Raw genomic sequence first — 17,476 nt, 5'->3', positions numbered from 1 at the left:
TAGTTACTAAGTTTGACTTCTCATGAAAGACATTTTCAGTAAAACGCAAGATATGTACAACAGTTGGTCCAGAAATGAAAATCTGTTCTAACAGCCAAAAGTCAAAGGCAGCTATAAATACAGACCTTAATCTTTTCAAGAATCCCTTAACGAAGTCTATAAAACTGATTATATCTTCAGGCCTAACTGAACTGCAAATTCTTATTCAGAAATAAGTAACAGCCCTGGAAGCATTACTTGGAAACCAGTACAGGAACAAAGAATGAGAATACAGAGTACGGGTTCAAATTCGACCATTGTGGAATATGAATTACATTGCATTTAGAATGAACAGTTAACGAGACAGCAGAAGCCTCAGCTACATGTCCATTTTTCCGAGAGAGAAACAATCTCCAGAAGTGGTCAGAGTGGGATAAAGAAACACTGCATCGTTCCTTTTAACACAACAGAAATGGTCTTTGATTATTTAAAAGCCAATCGCAAAGATCTGTCTTCAAAACCTCCTACTGGAGGTTTAATAGCAAAGAGGTGCAAGTACACTTACCAGCAACACTATAGTAAAGTAGAGACTTTTGTTTTAACAAAATCTATATTTATACGATTACATTTCCTATGGTTGAGGGCAGCTGTAATTAATGGATTTCCCTCCTTCCCCTAATGCAGTCATTTGTCAATTTAAACACAGAATGTCCAATCAATTTTGATGTATTTAGTAAGCAATTTGTCAAAGAGTTCTGCATACCAGTTAATATATTAATTCTTGTCATTGGCCTGCTTCTGACAACTGCAGGTCGTCTCCACAAAATTGGTCCTGATGAGCCAAAACTCTCGGCTGGAATGTGAAGGTGCCCTTTCCAGAGCCAGAGGAGAGAAATCATATCGCATTTTATTCCAAACCTTTTTTGGGCAGTTTGTCGTCTGATCTCGCGCTTTTTTTTTCATTAACGTGTTAATTGTCCACATTTCAGATATCTCAGCTACAGTCCATTCCTCCAGTGCAATGAACAAGTGAATTCAACAGGAGGAGTAAGGAAGAAAAAAATAAGTAGTATGAAATGAGGTCGTAAAGACTTTCTGCTGTCATGTAGGGTTACCTATTTTCATTGCAATTCCATTATGCACATGTCTGTATTAATACAAACATGTAAAAAAGGAAAGTACCGAAGTCAGACAAAGTAAACAAGAGTTAAGTCAATCAAATATATAAGACTTTGGGTTATGGTAGTAGGGAGAAAAGTATTTGTTAGAAAAAACCTGAACACAAACAGACGATGGTCATGGACATGAAAAGCACATCTTAACAGCATGCCTGAAGAATTTATACTACCAGAAGCATCTTAATTCCTAAATACTGAAGAGCAGGAAGCAAGTAGCCTGTAAAGAAGAGGTAATGATGAAACTTGGCAATTGTCTGATGAAAGCCAAGTCCCTTACATTGCAAGTTCCTGTGGACACCAGAAACCCTCCTAGGTATGCATGCAGCGCCTCGCACAACTCTCCTCCCATGGCCAGGGCTGCTAGAAGAGTCCGACTGTACCAGGTGATTGTATTTACATTATAGGAAAAACATCTAGGAGAATAAAATGTGACTGATACTTCTTTCCTCTGTTGCGATTAGATTTAGGAGTTGCTCAGAACACAGGCAAATAAAGAGGGAATAGAGACACAAATAAGGTAAAATATTATGTATTAAATCTGAGAAGGGTAGGAGCGAAATATCTGGCACCTAACAGCCAGCACTGAAGACCTGAGGACTGTAATACATCCGAGGCTTTGCAGGATGAACTCTTAGGAGAACAAAAGTAAGTCTGAAATCTGCTCTGTCAGAAGGCGAGGAGATTCTCGGGACTGGTTATTTTCGCTCTGACCAACTGCAAAAAGCCAGGAGCAGAATACCAACGCTTCCTGCGGGCCAGCAGGTTGTGGAATTTAACATGCAAGTTCACTTTCAAGCCACGAACTTACAGAAAGGTCCAAGTCTCTCGCTACCCACTTTCTCACCTCTCTGCACCAGCCGTGGCCGTGATAAAGCGCTCAGGTAGATAGGAACCGCGTACTCTGATCCAGGTTTCTGCAGCAGATGTCGCAGATGCCCTCAAAGCAATGAAACAGCTGTGCTAATCCACTTCCAAATACCCCTGGGATAAAGGTCTTGGACACTTATTGTACAAAATATTTCTCCAAACAATGGTTCCTTGTTACTTCCTTATTAGTGCAAATATAACTTTAAGATTTTTAAAAAAATATTAAAAGCTGAACTATGTGTAAATAACTAAATGCAGTATTTTTAGAATATTTTCTCTTTATCAGAAGAACTCACTGACCTACTTTATACTTTTCAGAGACTAAGGAAGATTTTGGGCCCGTGTTTTGGCATCAGACTGCATATTTATGAAAACCTGCACAGCATAGCCCTCCAACCAGACCGCCAGACGTTTCATTGTTCTGCCCGTCTGCTGACAGAGGTACTCTGTGCTAAAAAGCACACTGAGTATTTTTCAATGACCCAGGGGGCAAAGGTCACTTATTATAAATGGATAATGAGACCTAATGCAATGTTCTGAGTGTGGACAAAGAAAGGGTCTATCCATACCCCCTTGTGACTTGGTCATTCAGGCTTTTATTTCCCCTGCACACTTAATGGAGCCAAACAATTGGCAGAAATGCTATACAGAAACTGAGAGAAACTGCTGTATTCTACCTCTGATAGACAGATACAAATAGTGACCCTGAAACGGCGCCAGAATTCCTCTTACCACTAACGTGGCAGACAGATGTAACATTCACCCTAAACCCCTATTTAGCCATTTGCTGGCAATTAAACTTACTGACGGAAGTGATGGCACATCAAACCACAGGCTTCAGCTAATGTCAACCCATTACATTACTGCAGGTAAGCAGAGCCAGATAACTTCGTTTTAGCATGTATTTAATAGGGTCAAAGCTAACAGGTGTCTTGGACTCTGTGTGAATCCTGGTTTGACTCCATTTTTTCAGAAACTTCATTGAGTAGCTTCAGGTAGAATAAATCCAGAAGACAAATAAAACTTGAAAGAAGATCAGATATACACAATTGCCACTAATGCCATTTTTACTATGTTCTCTAGACTCTTTTTTGTCTATCAGTCTATTTAGTTTATTAGTCTATTTTTCTTCACATTCCACACCCATCTTAATGAATTTCCATTATGTGAATTAAAATCTGAATTAAAATTCTTCACTGGAATTCAAATAATACAAGTTCATTATTCTGTTGGAATTTAGCTACCACTCGTTCTTCCTTTAAGAAGCCTCCCACACAAAAACATTTGAAATGCATAGTATTTGAGCTGTTAATGAAATACACAGAGTGAACCACATCCATCCCTGACTTCAGTATGTGGGACAAATGTGGTATGTGGATATAAGCATTGATGCTCACAGAAAGACTTTTGTTCAGACCATGTCTATGCAATACATGGCTTTTCATTTCAACAGAAACTAAAAAGCAAACTACTTCTACATAGTGTCCAAAATTCTCCAGACAGCATTCTGTGCTCTTGGACCCATACTGCAATAACTGCACACTACATACAATAATTTATATATTTATATGCTTGAGAAAATGCAGGGGAAATAGCTGAAAACAATGTGGATGATAAAGACATCTACAACTAGAGCAGAGAATTTGGGGAGGGCGAGGGGAGGGGAAGGAAAGAAAGCTGGCCCACGCAGGCAAGCTGCAAGGCCTCACAAACCTAGGTAGTGTTTGTGAATTAACGCTAGTTTTGGAGACTGTTTCAAGACTTCTCAGTATTGCTCTTTTCCCTGAAGACGCTACGTTTGATAGTCTGGTTAGACAATTCTGCAGAGCAATAGCCTTGACAGCCCTAAAGAACAATAAATGCATGCAGCAATGGACAGTATCCTTTTATCCTAATGCTGTATCTTACGCAGAGACTTTAACTACTAACAGGCCAAGAGGATACATATTAAAGGAAAAGTGTCTTAACTCCACCTCCTTGGTGGCAGGAAACAGCTCATGTTTTCCCTTGCAAATACGTCTAGCTAAACATGACTTATTGAAACACCGCAGTTTCTGTGAACGAGCCTTTTTGCCTTTTTTTACCTTCATATCATAAAAGTTACTTAACGTCATCATTGGCAACAGGTGCATAAGCAATGGATAAAAAAGTAAATATCAGAATGAATTACTGGCAACATAAGCAGACTGTGTGGCAGCAGTTACCTTCAACTACAATATGAAATTAGACCTACGTTTTATAGTTAATAGCATCTATTAAGGGCTTTAGTATAAATTACAAATATATTTGTTGACCTGATTGTACTCAATGCTTCAAAATATTTAGTTGAAAATTTAAGTATAGGCTTGAACACCTGATTTTAGACATACTCATTTGAAAACAGTGATCTGTATTTGTATAGTAAAATATTGTACAAACCAAAATACATCCTTGCAACGACCTTTTATCTCAAAGCAGAACTCTCATACCTCTAAGTGAAAGTCAAATAACGCAGGAATCTAGCAAGAAACAGCGTGGTGTGCTATTAATTACTCCTTCATAATCTTTTCTACCTTCTGAGTTTTCTTCCTTTTTCCATGCAGCACCGAAAAAGGAAGATCCTAATCCTGTAGGTTTCCACAACATTTGGAGCGCTGAGCACATGCAACAGATGGACAGGTAGAAGCAACAGGTCTAATCTGGCGCCAGCGTCGCTTTTACCAGTCACATTCAGACACGCTGCCTTTTGGCCCAGATGTCCACTTTCTGCATTTTAAAATGCCTGTGTCACATAACATGCTGGCGTTAGCTGCACTGATGACTGTGCAGAGGGTCTAGTTTCCCCGTGAGTACCTTTACATATGCCAAGAGTTGCTCTCTTGTGAAACTTTGACTGTTATATCACTTTGATCTTGACTACACCCTAGATAAAAAAGAGACTTGCCACTCACTGTTAATATTCTTCTCTTTTTTGAATTGTCAAAATATAAACCAACATAAATACTCATTTATCTGTAAAAACAATATAAAATACATGGGTTTATATACATATAAAATATTTATACACACCATATATCTAAAGGTATAGATATATACATGTTTCTGAATATGCAATGCCTTGTGTATTGGCTCCCTGTGAATGATGTGGCTGGATAAGACACAGGACATGGCAGGTGGGCAGCCGTCCCTGGAAGCGATGCCAATGCTCCCGAGGGAAGCAGCTGTCTGAGACTCTGGCTGGAAGTAGCCCAGCAATCAGGGTTCCAGGGGAGAGGGAAAATGCAGACGCAATCCCTTGTCACTGAGTATTGAATTCACGAGAGGAAGAGGCTAAAAGCATGAGAAGAAATGAGGTGAAGAAACCCTCAAGACTTTAGGGGATCTAGTGAGTCACACTTGCAAGGCCTGCCAAGCACTCACATTTTGGCTATATGATAGCCTCACAACTTTGATCCATATCAAAAACAAACTACGCTCGCTACTCTACTATTACTAATATAGTTGGTTATGTGAAGCCCTATCCGGGGATAGAACATGTCACTGAAGTAAATGCAGGTTGAAAAACCAACTCAGAAAGTCACACTCGCCTTAAAACGTGCACATAAGACAAAAAGTTGTCAGCTACTTACAGCCAGCCAGAAGATACTGGTAGTACTGTACGGCATCTGCAGCCAGGAGCAGTGGATGGTTTGCATTAAATGGTGGTTGGAGTTCATTCCACTGAGGAGTTCTGAGGTAAAACACAAGACTATTAATATTTAAGCTAATACAGAGAATGTAAATCAGTGTTTCTGTCATCACGTGTAATTATCTATACAAGCTCGCAAAATGTTTGTAATTATTTAAATTAGCTTGTTCAAACACTGCAGTACACCACAGGCAGTTGAGCAGCATGACCAAATCGCACAGATTGTGAGACAAAGACAATACTTGTTTGTTGACTGCAGCGTGTATTGCGCAAAAAAATGATGAAGGCCATTTAGATCAAGTTGGTAAATACATTTAGGACCATTGTGTGTCATGCTGACGTCATATAAACACACAACAGAAGCCTGGGAACTTTTTTGTTCTGTTAACTAGCATTGCTTTGGTACTGTAAAGTCATCAACCATTTACAAACTGTGAAAATAAAGCTGTGTAAAGTTATGGACTATTGATCCAATTAGAATTTTCAATTCCATTACAACCTACTCATTTCAACAATAATGGTCTAGAAGTCTGTGTTGTAATTTTAATTAGGGTGGGCCATTCCTAAATAGCTTGGTAAATCAAGTATTGATTAATCTAGTCCAGCCATAAGCAGCACTAAGGAATATAGGAGACAAGCAAAATCGATAGAAAAATATTTTAAAACGTCAAAAGCACTGACAACACTTTCTCATCAATTTTTGTCTACTTTCTTCCACATGTCAGGAATAATTTCTTCAACTGTCTTAAGAAATGCTACCTTCAGCTACTTACAGGATAACTCGCCTAAATCTTTGCAATGCTTGTGGAAACCTCACTCATGTCTCACGGCAGAATTCTGTACTTTAACACTATTAAAATAATTGTTTCTAGTCCTGATATAAAAAGCTAAATTATAATCTGATCATTTAAAATCACTAATCTGTTAACATGTTCATGTAGCTTCACACCTATAGAAGTATTTAAACGTTTAGCTCCCATTCTGACACGTAAGCACCAACAGAACTATATGAAAAGGTAGGCTTGAGTTTGCTATTGGGAGTCCCTTCTTTCAATAGAAAACTTTCAGAGTCTTAAAGGTAAACGTTAAGATAAAAATGCAGGTGAAAATCATGAAGCAGTTCATTCACCCCTTCAAAAAAAACCCCCAAAAAACCCCACCCAAAAAACTGATCATCATTTTCTGGACAAAAAAGAAGAAAAAGTAAAAGGAATGAGCTACCTAACCAAAGTCCAGCTGGCTCTTGGGCATGTCATCATTTCCAAAGGTGTGTCATCACTAATCTTCGGAGCAGTGCTGAGCGGACGGGGTTCCAATACATGCTCCACCAGGCTACCGTAACAACTGATAATATACAACGACTCCACTACAAACTGCTTTGATTGATCTGTTTGCAAGAAGAAAGAAAATCTTATTGCAATAGCACAGCCGAAACAGAAAAAATGTTTACAGAAATAGTAAACTACTCATTTTTTTAAGTCTCTCGTGTTTATATGTTTGAAGTAAAAAAAGTGAATTAGAAGTGAAAGGGCTAAAGAAACAAAAAGAAAATTGTGCAAAGCACACAATTTTCCTCTTGGTTAAAAAAAAAAAAACCAAACCAAATATCTCATATAAGAGAAGGTTGAATAGAGTTTCTCACCAAGTTGCGTTCAGGTAATTACACATTGCCAAACATATGTCTGTACATTTGCTTTAGCAAGGGTGTCTCACCTTTACTTCACAGTTTTTCATGAAACTTCACACAGTATCTTTGGACTGAACTAACGAAGTTTGTTTTCAGTCATTGTATCATAATAAAAGATCAATGATTTATTTAACTAATTAAAATTTCTTTAAAATTGTCCTATTTACCAAAAGCACCCCAACCATGCTCCCAAAAATCTCCACTGTCACTGAGTTTAAAATCTACAGATAAGCACCACCTACTCAGAAGTTATCACAAAATGAGAAAATCAAATAAAGAATTTAAATTTAAATGCAAGTCCTATTTTTTTAATATACCAACCTTTTTCTCTTTTCAGACCAGGATTGTTTGCAAACCATGACCTTGACGATCCAAAAACTGCAGCGACACAAAACTCTCCTCCCACAGACTTACTCGGTGAAATCTGTGGAGCTGGTTTAGATTTGCTTAAAGAAAGAACAAAATAAAATAATAAAAGTTAATTCTAAAAAATTAACATGTCCCTTGCTTAACAGTCATTTTAAGATATTAATTCAGAAGTGGTGAATATCTGCAGTTCCCATAAGATTTAGGAGGATTTACAGATGCTTAGTGTTTCTCAACAATAGGTCCCAAATTCCCCTTGATCACTGAACTCAATTAACGTGAAGAACAGCACTGGCTTATAATGGAGGATTAGCTGGACTGTTTAAAAGACCCAATATTGAATATTTGCATTCAACAGAAACAACTTCCGAAGTGAATACAAACATTTATAATCGTAAGTCCTGTGGGAATGAAAATACAGATTCTGGGTCAGTCATTCTAAATGGTTGATATTTTCTTGCATTTTCAGAAGATACTTACAAATAATGCTACCATTGACTGCTGATCAGTTATAACTCAGCACAGTCCTGATGCCACTAAAACCACAAGGATGTACATGACATGGCCAAAAGGGTAAGAGGGAACAACATGCGGAGGATAGAACGAAAGGGAAACAATGCATACACTCATGAGCCACGTGTTAAAACAAATCAGTAATCATGTAAAAAGAGATTAAGATACGTTCTCCTCTGAAACTCTGCAATGTGCATGTAGCAGATACAGTGGTTTATAATTATGTTTCATTGAAACAGCACTTAGTGCTCCTCCTTACAGGAATCTGAAGATACGTAACATTCTGCTTTGTATAAACTCAAAGCTGTTTTCAGAGCATTGCCCATTTCCTCAACTCATTAAACCAGGATTTCACCCTTTCCTTAAGAGAAAAGCTGTTTAAGAAGTTCACGCAGGACTCCTCCTTCTCCACTTTGCTTTTTTCCAGTCTTTTTAACTGGATTATTTCATATTTCGCTCTCTACTCCACTGCTCCCTTCTCTTGCTACCTCTCCCTCCTTTCTTTTTTTGTTCTATTAATTTCTTGTTCCGCATTATATCAGCCTGTGATTACACCATCACGTTAACTTGGTCATTTTTAAGTAACGATCTTCAATTCTAAGAAGTGTTTGTGTACATGTATGTATGTGCAAACAAATTATTGCAAGTATTATGATGGAATTAAGAAGCAGAAAAATACTTTATAACAGCAGAAAGCAATTCAAACACTATGCATAATTATAATGGCACTTAATTCATATTACCCTTTTTTTGTTAATGACAAATTACTTGTATACTGGTGAAGTGGTTCAACAGAATGAACCAATAGGGATATTAAAGCAAGAACAGATTATGAATCAACATAATATAAAAATAACATAAGAAAAGCAAGTTGAACCAAAATTATTCAACAAGCTGGGCTTCCGTAAAACTCCTGTACCTGGCTGCAGAGACTGCACCTCTCCAAAGACCTGTATGTTGGTTCCTTACAGCTCAGTCCTGATCTCACTGAAATAAATGGCAAAACTCGCACTGATCTCAAACACTTAATCTCCTTCCAACAACTAGCTGTGACACGTGGAACATAAGGCATATGGTTAAAAACACAGAGCCTCCATCATTACTGTCATGCAACTTGAAACTTTTAAAACTGCCTTCAACTTGAACTCACCTAAAGCAGCGAGTACTCTTTGTATAGCATACCAGAAATTAGGTCGTTTATGAAAACGGGAGAAACGACTAATTGTTTACACTCGCACTGTATTTTCAGCCAGGTTTCTGAAAGTGTAACTGAGCTTCCCAACACCTTGTGCGGAATTACTCTCTCAGTTTTACAGATGGACTCACTGAAGCACAGAGGAGCTAAGCAATCACACACACATGGCAAGCCTATGGTCACACATTTCCTTTAGAAGAAGAAAAGAAAAAACCAAAAAACATCCCCCCACCCCCCCAACAAAAAACCCCAACTTTGAAAAGGAATTCCATCACACTGACCAGAGTGAATGGAAAAATTCAGACAAACTTTCATGGCCTCAGATCAGTCCTGAGGCTCTCCTACATGCAGGAGAGCTAGAATGTCCCAAAAAAGCAACTGAAATTTATAGTCAGTAACTCTGATATTGAACCACACACAAAGTACTTAATATCCTACTGTTAAAACTACAGCTACAGATTACCGGGTGAGAAATCTGTGTTCTAAAAAGTTCCTGACTCTAAAGATATTACTTTGCTTGCAGTGGCACTTCACGCTCTATATTACAATATTCAAGTTAATAGTAACATATTTAGTATTTATTAGCTGCTCAGAAAAATTCAGAACAGATTTCTTTCACTTTGAAATAGTAATTTTAACCAATTCTGTAACAAACTGTGTGTCGATAACTATTTTTAGCTCTCACCTTCCAAATATTCATACACTAATATTCCTTCAGAAATGAAAATGTAAACGTATGCACTAATTAGTCTTGTTACTTACTGATCTATACTTCAATCAATAAATGATCGCTTTTAATATAAAACAAGATTGTTCAGAAGGACAGTGCTACCCATCAATCAATATAAAGCAAACTACGAGTACAGACATGATTCAGCCATATTCACTTCCTCTTACAAACTCCTGAAAAAGAGAATCTTTCTATACTACCCTTAGGTAGGGTAGTATATATACTAGGGTAGTATAGACCTTAAGACTAACAGTCTTACTATGCTGAATTTTTACTCAACACATTCTGAGGTCATTAAAATAATTTAAAATGGAAAAAAAAACTGGGAGCAAATGCTACTCTCAACCACAAACTGGAGTAAACGTCTACAGAGACATAATTGGCTTCAACCATTTCTTCAAGCCTTTAAGCAGAAGGGAATCGGGTACTCTGACAATACCGGTTTCTGCAGGGTACTCCACACTCTTAGTCCCAAAGACCTACGCTCAACCAAACAGAGATAAACAACCTTAGAGGAAATGGTCTAAGCTACATTCTATTTACACCATGTCTTTAAGATGTACATCTTTCAAGGCATGCATTTAAGTGTTGGTTTCAGTGCCAAAACATTTTCCCTTCAAGAATGATGTTTTGTAGACAGAAAGAACAGACCTTGTAAAACACGATTACTCATGTGGTTAAACTTAGTGCTGCTAAAAAATAAAGACAAACAAAAAAAAATTACTAGTGCATCATATTGGTTTAGACATATTTCCGAAAAAAATGCTGAGATGCCAACATGTCTATTCTGAAAACTATTGTAACTGAGGAATCTTTCATTTTACCACCATTTTACTTTATCCCTGAGTTTTCATCAACACATTCCAACTCAAATTTCTTTCTTTAAGTAAACCTCAAAAGCCCTGCTATTTTCAGTAACAGTAATGCCATTAGAAAAATATATTTTCATGTCATTGTGATATTTTAACGACTTGGAAACTATAAATCCTCATTATTATGTAGATGCAAACACCCTCTCAGCTTTATAAATGATAACAAAACAATAATCTTGAAGGTAGGTGGTGAATGACTTGTTTCTGCTATGAACTCCTGCTCTTTACTTGCTCTTAGCCTGTCAGCACTCCATAAATTATTCCAAGAACTGAAATTAAGGCACATTTGGTCTCACTTTTAAAAAGAGTTAATTTAAAAGAATTTTTACAATATACTAACTTTCAAAAGATCGTACCATATTTTTACTGAAAGGGGTTGCAATGCAGTAAGAAGTGCAGGTTGTTGAGAATCAGCACTAAAAACAAGAAAGTGAAGCTAATGGGACCAAAACATTCACCCTTATAATTTCCATCTCCCACACTGAGAAACAACAGCACTATATTTAAGACATAAGGAGGATAATGAGGCAGTGTACTTTTTCCTGTCTGGGTCTACCCAATGGTGTAACCTACACCAAGAATTCAATGAGACACGGCAGTATTTTTATCCCGGTTGTATCTGTGCAGAAACCTACACCAGGACTAGAATAGTAACAAAAAAAAACCCCTTAAATTACATCGTCCTTGTTCTGCTATAAATTTGATAAGAGCTGTGCCTCAACTGAAGTCCATGTTCATCTCATTTCAGTTACCAACAGCTGACATTCACCTACCCCAGCTGAAGTCAAAGTCACCTACTAAAAGTCAAGTTAACCCCCAACTACAGCTAAATACCACAATGTTTGGGGAAATTTGTGTTGTTGATAATAATTAGCTTGTCTAAAATAATTTTGGAAGATTAGTTCCATATTAAATGGAGAAATACTAAGAGGTAGATGTATACGTGTCTAATGAAAAACATAAATGAACATTTTCTACTGAAATGGCACAAAAAGTGATGGGAGCAAACTAAAGCAGAAAATTAAGACATCACTTTGTCAGATTTTAAAAAGGAGAGACTCAGCAATAGCATGCAAGCTCTTTCATGTTGACAAAGCAGCAAGAAAAGATTAAGAGCTACAGAAACAATTCAGTGCTCCCACTTGACTTTTGTAACGAATCGAACTCTGCCATAAGCTCTGAAAATGTATTGTGATAGCTCTTTATAAATATCATAAGTAATGACAATATAGTTTACAGTTTTATTATTATTTTCCCGCTTTATGTAATATTTTGAAAATCATAGGCAACTATGAAAACCAGAGGCTACGCAGTACAGCGACGAATGTTCCTCAAAGAGCTTTATGTCTCACAGAATACTGCTGGCTCTTAAACTTGTCTTTAAGTTCATAGTCAAACAAGTGACATGACTGTAAAAAAATAAATTGCATATATACGATATGAAGGAACTGTTTTATACGATATGAAGGAAGTGCTTTACAAATTCAAATATTATCAAATAGTAAAGAGTCCGCAAAGATTGAGAATCACATTGATTTTATATTCCCAACAAATAGGTTTCAAATACATCAGATTCATAAGAATAAAAGCACTTATCCACAGCTCCACAGCTAAACCCACTGAAAAGGAAACAACATGATTTTTGAAAGTAAAACTTTTATCTAAACTGCATTAGCAGGTACAAAAGTATCAGGAGAAAAATACTGCATGAAATTTTGAATTACACATAAAATTACTGAAAAAGCATATCTGTCTCAAAGTACATAATTTTTGACTAATTTATCATTGTGCCTAAAACAAGAAAACAAAGACATGTTTCAGTTGTCAAATCATGAATAAAGCAAGAAAAAGCAAGAAAAGAAATGGTAGGCTCCTTTATTCGCCAGGCAGTAAGTTGTCAAATCTCCATTCATTTTGTTTACATAATTTTAGGTCTCATAAAGACCCTAATGGAAACAACATGATTTCTTCCCCCACCCAAAGTGTGTTTTTTATCCTAATTTCTCTGTAGGCTAGTAAAGACCATATTTTTGAACTAGCACTGGCATTAAACAAACCACAAAAGAGTCTTGTGAAAGACAGGCAACAATTTTTGAGTCTATTTCATATATTTCCCCCTCTTTAATCTAGGCCTTTTAATCTTGCCTCAATCTAAAATAATTTCTGGTTGACAAGCGTCTCTGCTGCTTCATGCAGTGGGCGACCGACACATCCATTTGCTAAGACAATCCACTTTCAAAACTCTTCTTACAGAGCCTTTTCAGTTCTTACATCACCATCAGACGAAGTACTTACATGCATTGTAAACTACATCTAGAAATGGTTCTTAGGAAGACTACTTCAGTAACCAGATATTCTCTAGGAATAAGGCAAAGTCATCTTCTTTGCTTTAGTGTCATAGTGCTTTTGCTTTTCCTGTCTTTGGCATAGCTCCCATACCCCTCATCAGCTGTCCTCGGCCATTCTCTTAAGAGCTCTGTATCCTAACAAAGCTCTTAAGAAGTTCTTTCTGCTGAAGATAGTCTTTTGACAGAGACATAAGGGGGTGATATATGTGGAACAAACTTCTAGTAGTAGAAACGAGAGCCGCATACAAATATTCTAACAGATACCGATAGACATAGATAATAAGTATCCTTAGCTAAACTTAAAAAAATCACAAAATACAAAAAACCCAACACCACACCCCCCCAAAAAACCCTCTTAGCTGAAAGTTTCTAAACTTTCTAAGAAAGTTGGAAGATGTTCAAAGTTCCTCCATTCTTGTTGCCTAAAACTTCAACCACCTAACCCCATCTCATGATAAAAAGGTGACTGGAGGTTACGTAGCAACGTATGAATACTGAACCAAGCTCCAACACAGGGAATCTTGTTAAAACTTGTTTTGTCTTCTGTCTGTACTGCAATTTTACATAGTAAAACTAAAACCCCTTATTATTTCAAATACCCCGATTTTAATGGAACTGTGGTTTCTTTTTTTCCTCAGGTGTGATAAGCTTTTTTTATTTTGCAGTGCCTATTTTACTTGCCTCATCTCTCTTACTGTAGTACTTCACTGTCTACTCACTAATCTGGTTTATTTTTATCATCGATGTTCTGTCTCTGTGAGCAACTTAACGCTACAATAAAGGAAGCGATACAGAAAAAAAAAAAAAAAAAGAGGCTTGTTTTGGAAAGATGTAACAGTTGGTTTTGCCCACTGGAAAATAATTTATTTTTTCAAATTCTCTGCTACTTAAAAATTAAATGCCCTCTCAAAGGTAAAAAAAGAAAAAAAAGTGAATGCATTTCTTTGACAATGCTTGATGGTGAACACACATCCGTAGTTTAAAAGTGAAATTATGCAGTGCTTCCACCTATGGATCAGCCATGCAAGTAAACAAATTTAAAAAAAAATTAATCCAAAATTAAAAGGTCTAAGCACAGAGTTATTTTCAGTGAGGACAGCAAATGAATTATAGGCATGCTGGGTTTGAACTGGGAACTCACCATGGAGCTTTTATGGAAAAACATCCTGCTCCAAACAGGTAAGGTCTTCACGTAAAGGGGAAAAATGCACAGAAATTAGATGAAAACTCAATTACCAACAAGTACACTGTATATCATGCTATTAAGATTTATGCAGAAGGTAAACAAAATAATTTTTTATAACCGTTCATGATGCCCTGAAAGAGATGTAGACCTCCAACGTAACCAGCATGCTGACGCTCACAAACATAACCGCTCACGTGAACAGTCCCACTGACAGGGCAGCCACCAGAGAAGCAGGGGCTGACGGGGAGGCTCCTCATGCACAACTGCTGTGACAAACGGAATGCATCAGTTGCAAGCAGGCTGTGACCTTATAATTCAAGTTGGACACAGTTTAGGTCTCCTTCCTGAAATCTCCTGACAAATCTGAGGCAAAAGCAGTCAAGAGCCTTAAATAGACATTAAAGTCAAAACTAACAGAAAAAGTAAATTAGCATCAAAAGCTACAAACACGTGTGTGTTTTCCATGAAACACTGAAGGTCTGAGTGGGACAGTTTTACAAATTTTCTGAAAAAAAGCAAGTCCTAAGTAAAAACAACGACAGGTACAAGCACAACCTTTTAGAGAAGATTACTCAGCCCTTTTCCTAGGATAGAAACACACCATTAAATTCCAAATCTTTAGCAACTGTATGACACAGCAATCTTATTCCCCCACTTACAAGCCTGCACGGAATGCAGGAGAGAGAGCCCTAACATTTCAAATGTATTTGATATTAAAAGTCACCTGATATTGAGCTTAATGTTTTTGGTCACTCAACAATTTATCTACACCGGGACTGTATTTTATTTTTTGTTCAAGTATTTTGCATGGTATATAGTTTTTAAAGTGGCATCACACACCATTAGTTTTAGCATGTTTTTAATGGAAATTTCCCGTGTTCTTTACACCACCCTTCAAAAAGCCATCGCCATACTGACATTTGCACAAAATCTGAAAAGGAGGAACAGAAGGTAAATTTAGAGCTACTCACATGCTCAAAGCTTCTTTGATTCTCATCTGGGATGTAACATCATCCACAAAATTGCTGAATAATTGATTTTGTAAATGCCAATGTGTCATTTTTCTTTTTGTACTCTGACTCAGGGATAAATTCTGGCTACTTGAAACAAGTGAAACATTTTCAGGCAATCAACTAACAGAAAAGGTCTATCGGAGAGATGTATAAAGCACTCAGCCGTATGCCTGCTCAATTAAAAGTATACCTGCATGATAAAAACGAATTCTGTGGACCAAATTTGACATGAACACAACACCAATGAATGCAGACATGCGCTTAAAAAAATGTTTAGATGAAGGTACAAAACTAAGACATACATTCTTCTACATCCAAAGACGTCAAAATCCAATATGGAACAGAATATTGCAGGGGAAAAAAAAAATCTTCCCCCCCCCCCCAATTTTATTATTAGTATTATAGGTCAAGAAACAAAGTGAAGATCTTTCTAACTCTATGTAACAGACTAGTCTTCAACTGTTTGTATATAAACAGGTGTTTGGTTAACAGTTTTGGGGAGAGAGCTCATTTGGCAGAACCATCTGCCTTTCTACACATAATGTATCATCTTTGAATACTGATAAAACCCAATTAAATTGTATGACTTGTATGATCTCCTAAGCAGTCAAAACATTCAGTCCCCAAGTCGAAGACCATTCTAACGGCTCAACAGAATATTAGCCCAGTGTTATTGCACTATTTAAATATTCAATGGAAAGCTAAGTCTTCTGCATAACCCATAGCCAATATAACTTAAAACCTAGAATCTATCTAGTGTAAATTTGAAGAGTCATTCGAGAACGGTGGAATCTGACTGGGAGCTTAGAGTTTCTAAATTATGATCGTGGACGTTTTGGCAAGTATCTTCCTCTCTGCCTCAGTTTCTCTGTCTGCAAGAAGCAGGTAAATGACATTTAGCTGACCTCATTAGAACATTTTAGAATATAACATAGGTGCTTTTTTTTTTTTTGCACAACATACTATGTTGACCTGATTATACTTGCAAATTAACAAATTCTATTTTAATTACAAATTGACCTAGGTGGATACGTGCTTCAATGGAAGGTTTTGGGTTTTTGTTTATTTTTAATATGGATACAAAATCTTATAGCATGAAGAAAATATAATTACACTTCAAAAGACTACAGTAGAGTCTTAATAAAAAGCCTTAAGTGTGGGAGAGACAACTTAGCATTTCCTTTATCTTCACAAGACCTAATTTCTTTTAAGATGACCATTTTTCCCTCTATGATATTTATATAAGCAATTGTTTTTCACTATTTCCTTCACATAATATGGATGGTATGCTAATTGAGAGGATAACCCAACCTTGAAAAGACAGCAGCAGATGGCTACGCTCGGTGACAGTAACAGAGCAATGCCAAGGCAAAAAACTCACTGAGGTTCCCCGTTCTCTTAGCTAGTGGGAAATTTCAAAGGAAAATTAGTAAATGAAGATGATTTATGATTCAAAATTCCAATAGAATTTTCTTAATTTCTTATCTAATTCTGAGTTTTAGCAAATTGAAATCTGAACCATACTTTGATTTTGTGTTACCATGTTTAATAAAAACTATTTAAACTTTTAATAAGCTGTGTAATACCCATCTATTCTAACCCTCATCGCTACATGTTGCCATAGCGAGAATCCTTTCATGAATAGTGACAGCTGAACAAAATTTAGTAAATAACTGTATTTCATATAAATTACAAATCATGACAGTAGTTGCTTTATTACCAAAATGTATTATAAAAGCTAGAGGTGAACCAAAACATGTCTGAGACATGTGCCAGAAAGAGAATGACTGGTTGTCTATTGTACTGAATTCTTTAGCTTTACTGTTTAATTATTTTCTTGACATTTTTAGTTACTTTTTCCTACTTAATTGTATC

General features: G+C 36.7%; 1 protein-coding gene across 3 annotated transcripts in view; it reads right to left on the bottom strand.

Annotated features, from left to right (window-relative positions):
• The window catches only part of BCAS3 (BCAS3 microtubule associated cell migration factor), a gene marked incomplete at both ends in the record, with an annotated part of 366,916 nt that overhangs the window by 209,249 nt on the left and 140,191 nt on the right, over positions 1-17,476 (bottom strand). For 2 of the 3 annotated variants that reach the window (XM_082008615.1, XM_082008616.1), the window contains 4 exons: positions 5,633-5,733; positions 6,913-7,078; positions 7,700-7,824; positions 14,544-14,588. In XM_082008615.1, the coding sequence (XP_081864741.1) occupies positions 5,633-5,733; positions 6,913-7,078; positions 7,700-7,824; positions 14,544-14,588 (437 nt within the window). The remainder of the gene's footprint in view (positions 1-5,632; positions 5,734-6,912; positions 7,079-7,699; positions 7,825-14,543; positions 14,589-17,476) is intronic. The other variant, XM_082008617.1, reaches the window with a different exon arrangement.

This window comes from Phaethon aethereus (genome assembly GCF_964289735.1).
Source record: "Phaethon aethereus genome assembly, chromosome: 19".
NCBI lineage: Eukaryota > Metazoa > Chordata > Aves > Phaethontiformes > Phaethontidae > Phaethon > Phaethon aethereus.
The sequence above is the reverse complement of the archived record's forward strand: the minus strand, read 5'-3'. Positions and strand labels throughout refer to the sequence as shown.